At 46.4% G+C, this 15,375-nt stretch overlaps 1 protein-coding gene across 2 annotated transcripts in view; it reads right to left on the bottom strand.

Moving 5' to 3' along the window:
- kcnh1a (potassium voltage-gated channel, subfamily H (eag-related), member 1a) overlaps positions 1 to 12,919 on the bottom strand; it is a 45,808-nt gene extending 32,889 nt beyond the window's left edge. Inside the window, exons 1-2 of one of the 2 annotated variants that reach the window (XM_086173348.1) lie at positions 12,711 to 12,919; positions 5,256 to 5,379 (exon numbers count right to left, since the gene is read on the bottom strand). In XM_086173348.1, the coding sequence (XP_086029474.1) occupies positions 5,256 to 5,379; positions 12,711 to 12,783 (197 nt within the window). In that variant the 5' untranslated portion in view covers positions 12,784 to 12,919. The remainder of the gene's footprint in view (positions 1 to 5,255; positions 5,380 to 12,710) is intronic. The other variant, XM_086173358.1, reaches the window with a different exon arrangement.
- Positions 12,920 to 15,375: the final 2,456 nt, after the last annotated feature.

Here is a 15,375-nt window from a genome sequence, read left to right on the forward strand (position 1 = left end):
GCCTCCCGATCGGGGTCGTGGCGTTTCATCCGGCGGCTGGAAACACCGCAGCGGAAACACGACAAAGGAAGCGAGCAGTCGGACTTACGAGGGCTCTTTATTAACAGGCGGAGGCGCGGCGACGGAGGCGTTTATTGCTTTGCTGAGCCTCGGGGGGTAATCAGACTGAAAAAATCAATTCAAAAAGGGGGCAAAAAAAATAAGACGATGAAAGAAAAACGTCTAAATTCCTGTTTTCGGTCGCTATCGCTACAAAAGCTAATCAGGATAAGCTTTAACGGGCTGGAAACGTGCTGCGAAAACAAGGAATAAATGATCAAGTTGGGCAAGAGATGAGCTGGAAAAGTAGCGTTCAGGTTCAAAAAGGTGTTGGACAAGATGAAGTCTATGTACATAAATACATTTTAAATATTTACACAGACAATCGCTGGATCCTCGATAGCGTCGAGGGGTTCGGGGATTTGCAGACAACCCCAAAACAAATTGGCCCACACTCCGCTCAATATGTGCATCGGCATTTGTTTGTGTGTATTTAGACCCCGAGGTCTGAATCCATCTCTTTGAAGACTCGCGCAAAAATCTCCCACGGTCCTCGAACCTGGCATCGCAGACTCTTCCCGTGCGATCCGGTCTACTGACATGCTAGTTATCCACACCAGACGCGTCCCAGAAGGATTAAGTCTGCAAGCACTACTTCCTTTCCTCCCTTCAGAGGACGCCATCACCCGCCTCCATCTAATCTTCTCCAACTTCCTGACCTCCATCCATAAACCTCCTCTGATCTTCCTCTAGACCAATGGTTCTTAACGTGGGTTCGATCGAACCCCAGGGGTTCGGTGAGTCAGTCTCAGGGGTTCGGCGGAGGTCAAGACATACATTGGTGGTGACATCACTGGCTGCAGGTGATCACGCTACATAGCTCGGCCTATCCGTGCTGCAGGGATTTCGGCGCGCTCAGTTGTAGTAACTTGTGACTGTCGTGATGGTACGTCATGTGATTTCTTTCTTAATATTTTAATCCCTTCACACTAATTATGTCGGGCAAAAAAAGAAAGCGGTCGGAAGAACACGTACAATACGGATTCACATGTATGACGGAACGTGATTGGAATCGATGTCCTAACTGCATGATTTGCAAAGACAAGATGAGCAATTCTAGTCCAGCACCGGCAAAACTAAGGGAAGGCTTCCTTCAGCTGCATGGAGATGGGAACTACAAGAACATAGCGCTTGCTGAATTCAAGGTGAAAGGAGCCAGGCTACTCTGCCTGTTCTTTGCACCCACCAAGGAACCGATCCTCGATCCAATAAAGAAGGGTTCGGTGAATGCGCATGTAAAACAGGTGGGGTTCAGTACCTCCAACAAGGTTAAGAACCACTGCTCTAGACCCCCTGCTTGGCAGCTCCAACCTCGGCATCCTTCTACCCAGATCTTCACGACCCCGACTCAGTCCATGTCCGAACCATCTCAGAACACGGACACAATGTGCTGTCCCTCCCATGGACTCCATCCTCCTACTGTTTCACCTCTGCTGCCTCCCGTCTTCTCCTCAGTGTCTCCAAACCAGACAACGTGGCTGCCCTTCAACTCCGTCTACTCTGATACTCTTTTATCACCCCTGACACTTTTACCTGTTCATCCAAACCTGCTCGCACACGTTTCTCCAGCTCTTCTCCACCTTCTCCGTTGCCCTGTCAAGTCCTCCACCTTCTTTGCCTCCAATCCCTGTAACCTCACCGTTCCACTCTGGTTCCTCTCATTCATGCATGTTTTCCGTCTTGCCGAAGTGAGCCGTCCTTGCTCCGCTTTCCAAGGCATACCTCCACCTGCTCTCTACACAGATCGCAACATCATCTGCAAACATCGTCGCATTCCTGTCTAAGCTCATCTCCCAGGTTGTCCATCATCACTGCAAACAAGAAGGGCTCAGTGTCGCTCCCCGATGGACTCCCAGCTCCACGTTGAACACACCTATCACTCATGGATGTCCCGCACCACTCTAGCACACATCTTAGTCACTCCAGATTACCAGGCTAACTTTTTAACCGACAAACCTTTAATTTGGAGAAAAGTTGTTAAAGTGACCAATGAGGAACCTGAAAATTGCCATTTATAGATAAAAAAAAAATTATAGATAAAAAGCTTATTGATAAAAAAATATATATTTTTTTAGATACTTATTTTTTATAGATAAAAAAATCAAAGATAAAAAAATACGTAAAAAGATTATAGATAAAAAAAATATCTATAGTTTTATAGATAATTATTTTTATGAGTAAAAAAATTATTAGATTAAATTAGATTAAAAAAATTGTTGATAAAAAGATAAGAGATAAAAAAAATTGATGGATATTTTTTCCAGATATTTATTTTTTATAAATAAAAAAATTATAGATTAAAAAATTATGGACGAAAAGATTATAGATAAGAAAAAATTGATAGATATTTTTCTATAGATAAAAAATTATAGATTAAAAAATTGTTGATAAAAAGATTATACATAAAAAAATGATGGATATTTTCTATAGATATTTATTTTTTATAGATAAAAAATTATAGATTAAAAAAAAATCTATAAATACAAAAAGAAGTCATGAGAAAAAAGTTTACATTTCGAAATGATTTAAACATGATTTAAATGTTTTCTCATAATAAAAATACACTTATTTGATTCAGAAGTAAAGTTCAACCACCTTCAAGGACTGACTACCCAGAAGCCCCTGCGAGGACCTCCTGGATCGGCTCTCGGCCGGCGGAGATGATCCATAAATCAAGGGTCCCTCGGCTCCCCGGAGCTCAGCTCTTTTCTCCGGGATCGTGAGGCATTCTCCAATGGCGCCGGTTCAATACCCACATTGTGCAGACCCGTGGATGAATACTAAACGGGGACGTCTTTGTCCAGGGCGGCTCCCGAAGACCCCCTTTGGACACCCTATCCTTGCCAAATGAATAATGTAAGTATGTCCTGGTCATCTAGGATGGCGCTTCATCATTTTGCGATTTGAAATAGATTCCTTGATTGAATTGCATTTAAAATACTCACTAATTATTAATTGCATTACCGCCGGTGCTTCTGCTGATTCGGTTTTCGCCGTGTCGCTGTTTCACAGCTGGAACCAGTGGCGTTGAGGGTGTTTGGTCTGATTGCAGACGGACAATTAGGAGTTTGACATGAGTAGCACGAGGCCGGAGGAGCACGTGGTTTTCTGACCGTGACCAGAACGTGCCGGACCTGAGGTGGGCAGGTGGGGACGATTAAGACGGGTCTGTATGTTTTGGATCGGGGTTTTTGTTTTATGGCAGTCATTCATTCATTCATCATCATTGGGCAAACCCACTCGCATTTACGATAATTCTTCAGATCAGCTATTTTGTGGTTTCTGCACACATGAAAAAAAAGATGTGCAGAAACGCATTTGATGCAGCTTTCAAGTTGAAAGCGATCGGTCTGGCTGTCCAAGAAGGAAATAGAGCTGCTGCACGTACGTTCGGTGTCTGTTCTGTTATTGGCATTTATTTGATTAAAAGTTAAAAAAAAAACCTTCCTGTAGCATCTTGCTGCGTTGATATATCATGTTTCAACAGGGATTAGTATGACTTACTTATTGGCAATTTCTTTTTTCTTTTACAAATTAGTAGGTGCGGCCTATATAAAGGTGCGCCCTATGGTCCAGAATTTACGGTACATTATTTCCGTTTTTATTTGTTATCCAAGTTTGAACAATGTTTTATTTTGAAAAATGACAATGAAAATTCATGAAAATGATTCATGAAATCATGAATTGTCTCGATCACCTGATACATTAACGCTAATATCAAAATAAGTTAAAAAAAGGATGTCTTTGTGAAGTTTCTTTGCAAAGGGGAAAAGGCCCAGCAAGGAGACGGGAGAAGAGCTTGTGACCACTAAGAAAAAGAAAGCTACATTTCACAGACAATACTTAAAATATAAAATATGGATTTATCGCGCGATTCCCACACTGAGCCCGCTCTGCATAATATGCGACAACCTGCTCTCCAATGAGGCAATAGACCTTCACAACTGCTTCCCCACTAGCAGACCAAGCACCCTGCATTGAAAAAAAAAAACAAGCCTTGGGAGTATTTTGAAAGAAAAAAATATGAATATTTATGTATCAATATTAATGTGTATTTATCTTCCACACCTTGAAGGCCGGTCCAAAATATTGCTGGATTTTAAACCAGTCCGGACCGCTGATCGAGCTGCACCGAAGGTTGCAAAGGGTTTCTGGAGATGTCACAGGGCCTCATATAGAGACAAGCAACCATTCGCTCCATCATTTCGCAAGTCGAAATTCTTAAACAAATCGATAACACTGATGAATTCATCTGGATTTATGCATTAACTTTGACAGCCCAAACATTTTTTGTGTTTGGGCAGCGACCGTTCCCCTCCGTCTAATGCGTCTACTCCAATGAGAAGGCCGGACATAATGGCGAAGGCCATAAACGCTAATAGGTACACACCAGTGAAAATGGCGCATCTGTAAAACCTATTAAAATGGAAAATATACGACGCGCCGTGCCCAGCGGAGACCACGTCGGGGAAATAACTATGAAAAACTTTCCGATGTAAACTAACATCGGGAAATGTCTGGAGGTCCGGAAGGAACCGGATTTGGAGTCGGGTTATCTTCGCAAGCTAAAATCAAGCCTACCCGCGGCTACTTAAAATAACAGATTGTCAAGACATCGCAACATCGCACAACACCAGGCCAAACTGGACGGAATTGGACGGCGTCCATCTCGCTGAGATCAAGGAGGTTTGTTTACGAGGGAGTCCCGGCCAAGGACGGCAGCAGTGTACTTTAAATCAGTAAAAACCAACGGACGGACAAGCACGAGCGCTAACGGCATGGCGTAAAACGCTCAATCGCAGGCGACCCGGATTCCGGGACGGCGGGGCTTTAAATTCAAGGTCGCCGAGGGTTTGAGAGCCAAAGATTAGCGTTCTGAAAAATAGCTCCGCGTGCTGAGGGGGTGAACTGCTGCGGTCGGACGACAAAAGGACCGAAGATTACGATTTCAATAGCGACAATGGCAATGGATTCATTCATTCATTCATTATCTACACCCCTTATCCAGCAGCCTTTCCCAGCCGTGACCGACCAAGAAGCGGGGAACCGTTGCGTCGTCATGCCACCCTTAAATGAGGATACAAAAAAAGGAATTTTGGGCTCAAATAAGTCCGGCTCGCGAACGTCCAACGCCGCGACGCTAACGGCTTCCTCACCTGCAGGTGCTGCTCTTCTGCATCACCTCGGCGCGGTGGTACCCCGACAGCTTGCAGAATCCATCGTTGCTGTAGACGATGGGCCAGTCCACGATCTGGGCGTTTCCCAGGACGAAGTTGGTGTCTGGTTAAGCGCAAACAGGAAACACAGGGGCGGAAGCTTGAGGGGTTTACGGCATCTCCTGCATATACACATCTATATGTTTAAAAACAAATGTTGCAATGAAAGAGAGAAGTTTCTATCAGATGAAAGTGGATGATTAAGGTAAGTATTAAGGAGAAACACCAGGCAGAAAGAAGAGACCATTAGAAAGAACACAAACAAGAAGCCAGTTTCGCCCCCTGAAACCGATGTTGCCACTGCCGTCTATTCTTTCCGTTGTCGTCGTCGAGTTCCTATCTGGTCTACGGAGGAACGACGGCGGGTTCTGCGTGGGCGTGTCCGTGACTACCGGCCCGGCCACTTCGCGGATCGACCGAAAAAGTACCCGATGCGGCTCAAAAATACGCCCTGCCTGACCTTAATGTGCTGAGACCAAGTGACACGATGGCCAAAAAAATTTTTTTTTTGAAAACACAGTGTGCATGTGCATCATAATATGGGTGGATTTGGCATTAAAACGTTAGCCACGGGCCTCCGAGCGGAGCCGGCTGGCCCATTAGGCCATAAAGGCAAACGCCGAGGGCCTCCAGGAAGCCCCGCAAAACGGGGAAACAAATTTCATCTTCAATATAATCATATCAAAACTAGTTCTTCAAATGTAAACGCTAACGTTGATTCAAATGGAACTAATGCGCTGTTGATATTAGAAGAAATGATGACACAGAATAAGCCCCGCCCCCTCCCCCCACTCTGGCTGCTAGCAAGTGTTTATTTGTATTTTATCGAGCATGTAAAATATATCTATCTCATAAAACATCTTATAAAAACGGGGGGTGTAAAATCTCGCCCCGGGCGCTAGATGTTGAGGACGACCGGCGGGTCTGGTCGTTTTGTTATTAACGGAAGGTAGACGACGTGAAAGCTTTTCTGCGGCAGAAGCCGAAACACGACATCTGACTGGACGAACAAGGGATCCCATTAAAGTTTAATAAAACCGCTTCGAATCTCAGACCGGCTGGACGCACGCCTGCTCAACCGGGGAAGACAAAAGAATAAACGGTGGGCGTCGAGTCGAGGACGACACGGGGATGAGAGAGCGACACGCACACACACACACACACACACACACACACACACACCACAAATTTCCCAAGTCACATGTGACGTCACGATCACGTCCAGATGGAAAACACACGGAAACCACCACTGGAAGCACGGGGGAAACATGTGCGATGAACGGGGGCGGAGAAGGGGGTTCCATGCCAACGTGTTATTTTACAGTGAAGTCCAAATCGCCTTCAGCTCACAGTCAGAGATTTTTTTTTTTTTTTTTGGATAATCCCACGTGGGATTTAGTTGGGGTTTTGTAAATTAACAGCATTTGGTATAGAACTGGACAGAGTGGGTTGGGGAGGGTGGGTGAGGGGAAGCTGTTGAGGAAACACCAGCGGCACGGGGGAAAACTCATCTCCATAGTACCTGTCTGTCTATGTGACAGGGTCCAAACTGAAAATGTTTGAAAAAGGAAAAAAAGAAGAGTTAACAGATTAACACGAGAAAGCATACCGTTTGGTGTCAGACGTGGAGACAAATGGAGGAGACAACGTGGAAAAGCGACGCGGGACACTCATTCGGGTTGGTATGGCGACCCCTAGTGGTTGCGGAGCTAGCGAGCCGCTCCCGGCTAATCGGCTTAGCACAACGGACGCTAGTCTGCTATATCCTGCGCGAGACGCAAGAGGTTTGACGTTATTGTCTTCCTGCAGCTTGTTCTCCACGTCGTCCGGGTGTAACTTCTCTGTTCCAGCACAGCAGTTGGATTGGTCGGAAAGTTGACGTGGGTTTGGTTCATGCGCAAAAAAGCAGAGGTGTTGTCATCGCTACCGTGCTAGGTTGGATAGTGATGACGTGTGAGTCACGAATGAACTACTAAAACTGACTTTACTGACTCGTGAGTCATGATTCATTAACTCATCCCTGATATTGCTAGCTAGCTAGCTAGCTGCACAGAAGATACTAGACAACATGCCACTATTGTACAACTGCAATTATAACCACGCTGATAAACACATATCAAGTTAATCATTGGTTTTGCCCTGTGGGAAGAGCAACAGCTCTGGTTTCCTTTCCATCCCTGCTTTCAGCTGGGAATGAAGAATCAGAGGTCTCACAGTAGCCCTCCCCGCTCACAAAACCGACAACGAACTCAGTTACTCAATGAACGAATCACTGAGCGTCTCAAACTGCCCTCTCCACTTGCAAAACAAGTGACTCAGTAAGTCAATGAACAAATCACTCAGTCGCTCAGAGTAGCCCTCTCCCACTGCAAAACAAACGACTCACTCAGGAACTCAATGAACGAATCCCCCGGTAACTCAGAGTAGCCACAGCCATTCGCTAAATGAACGACTCACTGAGGAACTCAATGAACGAATCCCTCGGTAACTCAGGGTAGCCCGAGCCGTTCGCCCACCGAACGACTCACTCAGGAACTCAATGAACGAATCCCTCGGTAACTCAGAGTGGCCACAGTCATTCGCAAAACGAACACTCAGTAACCAAGAGTAGCTGCCCTACTCAGAAAACATCCAGGTGACAAACTCGGGGACTCAAATGACTCAGAGGCCTGATTCACTTTTGTGAGCGACTCATATAAACTCGAGTTGGTAAGAAGAATCGACTCTCCAATCGCCAATATACGATGAAGGATGGTGTTGACGATGAAAGGATGAAGATGAAGATCAAGGTAACTCATTTATGAAGTTGTATGAGACACAAAAATGATTCAGTAATCTTTGAAAAGGGTTTCTGATCACTGTGCACAGTAAAGAGCACATGATGGCGACGGCTTCCCCTCACACAGTTGACTTGTACAGATGGCGAAGAGCGGCGGGAGGAAGTCCATCCCAGCAACTTCGCCAGAACGTCTCCAGGCTCATATTAAACACCGTGAAACGACCGGCACCACAACAAACAAACATCTATAACTGAGGAATTTATCGCTGGCTATAAGGTCCAACCGGCTAACAATCAGCGAGCGGCGCTAGCCAGACAGCAGGACGGGGCTCTCGTCCTGTTTTTCGCCCGTTGCCATGGAAAACCTGACAACGGCGCGTCGAAGCTGCATCGAGCGCTAAAAACTCCAAATATGACTGCCAAGTCCCTACACGTTCGAGTTGCCTTGACATTTTCCGGTGTGCTAATGGCTAACAGGCTAACACATGCACCTTCATTTGCGTGTTTAATGGCTAAGAACTAGCTAGTTTTATTTGTTAGTTTCCTACTCTGGGATTTATTTAGAGTCCAACACCATCTGATAGCCTCTTCCCCTATTTTGTGTTTTACATCTCCCCCACAGCTGGCGGGTGATTTGTCAGCCTGTTTGGTTGGTTGCAGGCGTGCGGGTGCGGCGGTGACTGCTGAAAACAGCCGTCTAATGCTGCATAAAACGACGGGCCCATAAATCCAGATGTCGCCGTAAAAACTAAAAACGATGAGCCGAAAAGGCTGAAAGGACTTCCTGCTTCTGAGCAACGTTCGCACTCGTATCTGCAGGTCGGAACGGGCTCTTCTGTTTGGTTGGAAAGGGGAAAGAACATGATTAGTGGCGCGAGAAACGTCTCAGCTGAGATTAGCGTCGCAAATATTGGCCTGCAAAGTCCGATTGTCGTCGTCGTTCTTGTTCGTGTTGCTGTTGGGACCAAACACCAGTTGACCCGCCTTCCCCTTCCCCCTGTACCAAGTCACGTGGATCAGGATGGTAGAACCTCAAGTATTCGTAAGGCTTATTTATGCTAACGTCAGGTCAGCAAACAGGTGCGTTCGGATTAAACGTCGCTTCCCACACACGACGCAGTACATCCCTGTGATTGTTTAGCAATACGTCCACCAGATCTCGGTAGCGAGTTCCATTTCAGACAAACGTGACAGCGGCGCAACCCGGCAATGATGTACATGCTAACAAACTAGCTAGCGGCTGTGTGCGCGGCCCCGGGTTCAACCGACACCATGTTGTCTTCTTCTTCTGTTACTTTCAACAGACGCTCTTGAGCATACAACTTGTGCTCCGGTTGCCGCCTTAGGCTACGAGTTCCTCGAAAACAGGATTAGCCAGACAGAAGGCTCCGTCCGCATTGAACGTCGAGCATAAATGAGCTTTAGAATTGGAGACATGGAAGTCCTTTGGTCACCGCGGAGACGCTCAAAGTTTTGCATCCCAAAGCAAGTCTCGTGATGCCAAAACGTGCTCCTCCCGGTGCCGCTTTACGGGGAAAAGCGTCGAAACAGAAAACCGAAAAACCCCCCTTCCCGACGTGTTTCAGAGTGGGCTTTTAAGAAGATAAACAAACTCGGAAATAAACATTATTGTAACATGATTCCCTCCCCCGGGGCGCCGTCTGCTATTAGACAACGCCGTCATCAGGAGTGTGACAACGATTCCGGGCGAACAACGAGCGAGAGACCGGAGCGACGGAAAAAGAACGAGCGGCTCGCTGTTTCTTCACCTCCGCCCACCAGTCGCTACGCTCTGTTTTTCCCCCCGAAGATTACAGTCCGGGCTCTTTTTGTTTTCTCGCCTCGGAGGGAGATTTACGGCTCGCTAATCCACGGACCGCCCAAGGTCGTGGGGAGAACATCACACGGGTGCTCCCTCGCGCTAAAAATGGCCCGCTTTGTCCATCAAGTTGGGGGTCCAGATGCGACACTGGCGGCGCCCCGGATAAAGGGGTTCACCTTTCTCTTTCGGAGCCAGCCGTTAGCTCATTCCATATGTTTTCGGAGTCATTTGCTCACCCTGGACCGTCACCACTCAATCAAACACATATAGACTTAAAACCATTCACTTGTCATATAGAGATATACAACCATTCACTCTGTCATCCACATTCACACAACCGTTCATTCTGTTATTCACATTATATAGAGACAACCAGTCACTCTTTCATCCACACATTATGGAAAGACATGCAACCATTCATTCACTCATTCACTCCTTCATCCATCCACACATTATATAGATATACAACCATTCACCCTTTCATTCACACATCATAGAGACATTTAAACATTCACTTTGTCATTCACATCTTATATCGAGACACGCGGCCATTCATTCTCTCATTCACTCCTTCATCCAAACATAAATAACCGTTCATCCTTTCATTCACACAACAATTCACTCTGTCATTCACATCATATGGAGACAAACAAACATCACTCTTTCGTCCGCACATTATATTAAGACATACAACCATTCATTCACTTCTTCATCCAAACATCATCTGGAGATAAACAACCGCTCACTCTTTCATCCAGACTTTATGGAAAGAGATACAACTATTCAGGGAAATAGAGACATGTCATTTTGTCGTGCACGTCATATGGAGACATATTCACCCTCTCGTTCATACAAGAATTCACTCAGTTTTTCCCGTCGTGTAGACAAACAACCGTTCACTCTTTCATCCACATGCTGTGTAAAGACATGCAACCATTCACACGTCATAGAGACATGCAAACATTCACTTTGCTGTGCACGCCTCACATCGTGCACAGATCACGTGGAGACGACTACTCACCCTATCATTCGCTCTTTCATCCAAACATCATATAGAGACATTCAACCAATCACACTCAGCACTGGAGAATTTTGGGGTTTCAAGCGAACGTCCTGCATGTTTTTGGACTGTGTGTGTGTGTGTGTGTGTGTGTGTGACAACGTGAGGGCACAGAAAGGCCCTCCTGTGGGAATCCAAGCTTGGAGCTTCCCGGGAGTTGGAGTTGCGAACCCCCCGCCAGGCTGTTCTTTTCCATCAAGCTTACCGGAAAGGTGGATCAAAACTGTCCCTCGACAACCCGCCGATTCCCCATTGCCAGTTTCGAAAATGACACACACACACCCCTCCCGTACAGAAAACAGGGTGTCGGGACATAAACAGCCATCCGCAGAGGCCGTCCAGTCGCCGCTCTCCGAACTCTCACGTCACCTCCCATTGGATCTTCGAGCGCAAAGGATTAGTGACACCTGCGTCCGAATGTCACCGCGGGAGGAGTCTTCGGTTCAAATTGGTTTCTTTTGTTTTGAGCTCGTGAACGTGACGGCTGCAACATCCGGACCGACCGCTGAGAACAAATGAGCCCGAGACGCCAGAGGAAGGAGCTCGTCACCGCTGACGGTGATCTGCTTGGATGTTTTTAGCTGATTAATTGGGGAATCTGAGGTCGAGACTGATATTTACTTTTTGTTTTCGTATTAATAAATTCTCCGACGCCAATCCTGCACTTCATCCCGGACCGGTCGCCAGGCAACATGTAGAGACACACAGCCATTCATCCTCTCATACACACATTATTTAAGGATTTAAACCACTCAATATGTCATGTAATGTCATGCAAAAATTCACCCTCTCATTCATGCATAAAATAGAGACATGCAAAAATTCACTCTCATTCTTACATCACATGAATACATGAAACAATTCACTTCCCCATGCGCGTCATCGTTTCGTAACCATTCACCCATCATAAAGACATGTAAACATTCACGTTGTCACACACACGTCACCTGGAGGCGTATATATAAGCATTAACCCTCTCATTCAAACATATGCAGCCATATGACCACTCACTCTGTCATTCAGACGTCAGATACAGCCATGCAAACGTTCACCCGCTCATTCATTCATCATACGAAGACACGAAACTATTCACTTACTCATTCACATGTCATGGAGAGACACGATAATTCACCCGCTCATTCACAACCATTCACTGTGTTTCATCATTTCACATACAAGCATGCAAACATTCACCCTCTCATTCACCCAACAACACATTTGGTTTTAATAACTATAAAGAGCACATGTGGATGTGACGGCAAAGCAAACACTTCACAAATGGGTTAATATTATCATAAAAATTAAAAAGAAAAGTTCAAGAGGAGATAATCTCGGTTAATTCTCTGGAGTTCCAAACTGAAGAACCTGCACGCAGGAGGACCAGAGGTGGAGGACTAATGTAACACACAAGTGAGAACTGATTCCAACGCATTCATTAATCATTTCATTGATTTAACACGGAATTCAAAGATCTAAACTTTTTTTGGCGTGTGTGTGTGTATGTGTGTGTGTGTGTGTGTGTCCCACCCGCCGGGGTAGGGAGGACACCGACGGCTGTGCACCTGAACGCATCTCCGCTCCGTGAGTTAATCAGAACCGTTTCGATCAGCTGATCGATCGAAATTTGTTTTTTTTTTCCGCTTCGTCCAAACGTCGCTTCCCTTCAACGCGCCAAAATAAAATAAAAAATAAAAAAATAAAAAAAAAAAAAAAAAAAAAAAAAACCCGTCTTACCGTTGGACCGTCTCACAATATTCTCCAAAAAAGTATTCTGAGGGGCCACAAGTCCCCTGCGACCCCCCGCCATCCTGCCGCTGCGCTCAGGCGTCCGCAGGTGAGGCTCCGCTCCTCGGGCTGCCGGCGGCCGTCATGTCGCCTCCGCGGCGCGGCGGGTTCCGGGCGAGGAGGCGGCGGCGTGCACGTCTGCTCTGGTCGCGGTGCTCAGTCGGAGCCCGAACCGGTGCGACGAGCACCTCGTTATCCGGGGGAGATGAGGGGGGAGGGGGGAGGGGGGGGCAACGCCTGGGCGCTCGGTGCAGGAGGGGCCGGTCTCCGGTGCACCGTTGGTATCCGGACTCAGGTGCGGCAGCGCCCCCTGCTGGACAGGCACGGCCGTCCAGCACCTGAATCACTCGGGTTAGTGATTCGAATCTTACCGGATCTTCGGATTCGTCCGGCTGTTGTTGAGTAAACAGGGCGGGTGAGTGGACGAACCGTAAACGTGGGGGAGTTAGATGATTCGGTTGAATCGGTTCACAGGCGCGACTCACCTTGGACTCGAATGACTCGGTTAACAGATTCATGTCAGTGGACTCATGGGGAAACACCGAGTTTGATGACGATGATGATGATGATGATGATTGAATCGCCTCATAACTCTTTTCAGTGGACTCGTATGATTCAGTTGATTCAGCTCAACGGCTCGACTCAGCATACTCAGCACCAAGGACTCAGAGGATTCGATTGAGTCGGTTCACAGACTCGTGTCATGGGACTCGGGAGATTCGATCGAATCGGTTTACAGATTCCTGTCAGTGGACTCATGGGAAACACCGAGTTTGATGATGATGATTCGATTGAATCGCTCGTTAACTCTTTTCAGTGGACTCGTATGATTCAGTTGATTCAGCTCAACGGCTCGACTCAGCATACTCAGCACCAAGGACTCAGAGGATTCAATTGAGTCGGTTCACAGACTCGTGTCATGGGACTCAGGTGATTCGATTGAATCGGTTCACAGATTCCTGTCAGTGGAATCATGAGAAACATCAAGTTTGATGACGATGACAATGATTCTATTGAGTCAGTTCACAGACTCTTTTCGGTGGACTCGGATGATTCGGTTGAATCGGTTCACCGGCTCGACTCAGCCGACTCATTGGAAGCACCGAGGACTCAAAGGATTAGATTGAATGCAGTTGAAGTCTTGCTCACGCCAGACCCGAATCACGCACTGTCATCCAAGGTTGGGCGGTTTCAACAAAACAGACGCCAAATAGCCACGGAGGAGCATCCACAGCCAGCATGCCAACACTTCTTGTTTATTGTGCTGTTTGTAGAAAATAACAAGAACAACTAACTTTTGATTTGCACCGTCAACCCCAAAGGTATAAATGCATCTGCCGCTATCGATCAATCTGGTATTCATGTTTATAATAACATGGTTGCTGTGGTTACTATGTCAGTTCAAGTAGATCCTCCAGATAACATCTGGCTCATTTTCAAATTCTTGTTTGTCCCTGAAGCGCAGCGACATCGTAACGGGCAATTCCAAATAATTCTAACTTTATTTCTTTCACTTTTGTGACGTTGATCCAATAATGTCTACACAGAGACGTACGACTGTCCGACCGAATCTCCTCCTGCGTGTTTTTTGGCGGTAGGAGGAAAACAGGAAAGCAATGAAAAGAGCCGACGCGGTCAGGCGGTTATTTTTGCACGGATTAATTCGAGTTTGCACCGTTAGGGGGGAGAGTCTCAGAGGTGCTGCGTGATTTTATTCCTCCCTTTTAATTCAACATCAAGTTAATCCTGTTCAATTATTGCGCTACATGCAAATCCGGCGTGCCATCGCCGCTAAAAGCTTGTACTGAACACGCTTGAGTGCAACAAAAAAAAAAAAAAGGATTTTATGGGACCCCAAGGTGAGGCCCTTTGTGTGAAAGGTCATACGACTCTTTATCAAAGGTCATAAACACAGTTTTATGCTTCGTGGGTGCAGTTTTTCCTCAAAATACAAAGAATTTACCAAAAAATGCAACAAAAAGAAACCGATCGTCGCATTGAAATGTGTTGGGAGTCACATGAAGTAAAAGTCTACGAATGTGGATTTGTTTAATTTACTGCATTTAAACAAAGGATACTGGGATGTACATCAAGATTTTGGGGTGAGGGTGCACATTTTGGAATATTCTATTATTAGTTTTCTCTTCTCCACGCACCCGCGGCCTCTGCTCATCCCTGGTTTATAGCTTCAAAGGCTGGGGGGGATTTTACAGTCCGCTTTTAACCGAGAAAACGGGAGAACGCCGCTGGGCTGCTGGGACCCGGCGAAACCAAGCCTTTGTGAAATTATATAATGTTCCCCCCGCGTCCCAGGACAATCCACCCAATCCTCCGACGCTCTCCTTGTGGAATTTACTCCGGCGGTTCGTGTTATTACAGGGGTTTTCGGAGGTGGGAGGTGGAGGGGAGGGCGAGCCAAATGTAATTCCGCCGGCAGTGGAGGGTCTGCCGAAATTAAGACTCGCAAAGACGGCGCAGAATGCTAAGCAGTTTTTATCCGAAGGAGATGGAATTAAGAGTCCGACCGATGCCGGATCTGGGAGTGGGAAACAACTCTAGTAGGGATACATTTGCTCGTATAAATGTATTCTAGTTAAGAAGCACGGATTGTACA

The sequence above is a fragment of the Fistularia commersonii genome, chromosome 2, assembly GCF_037954325.1.
Source record: "Fistularia commersonii isolate RoL2024-O1a breed Wild chromosome 2, RoL_Fcom_v1.0, whole genome shotgun sequence".
NCBI classification, from domain to species: Eukaryota; Metazoa; Chordata; class Actinopteri; order Syngnathiformes; family Fistulariidae; genus Fistularia; species Fistularia commersonii.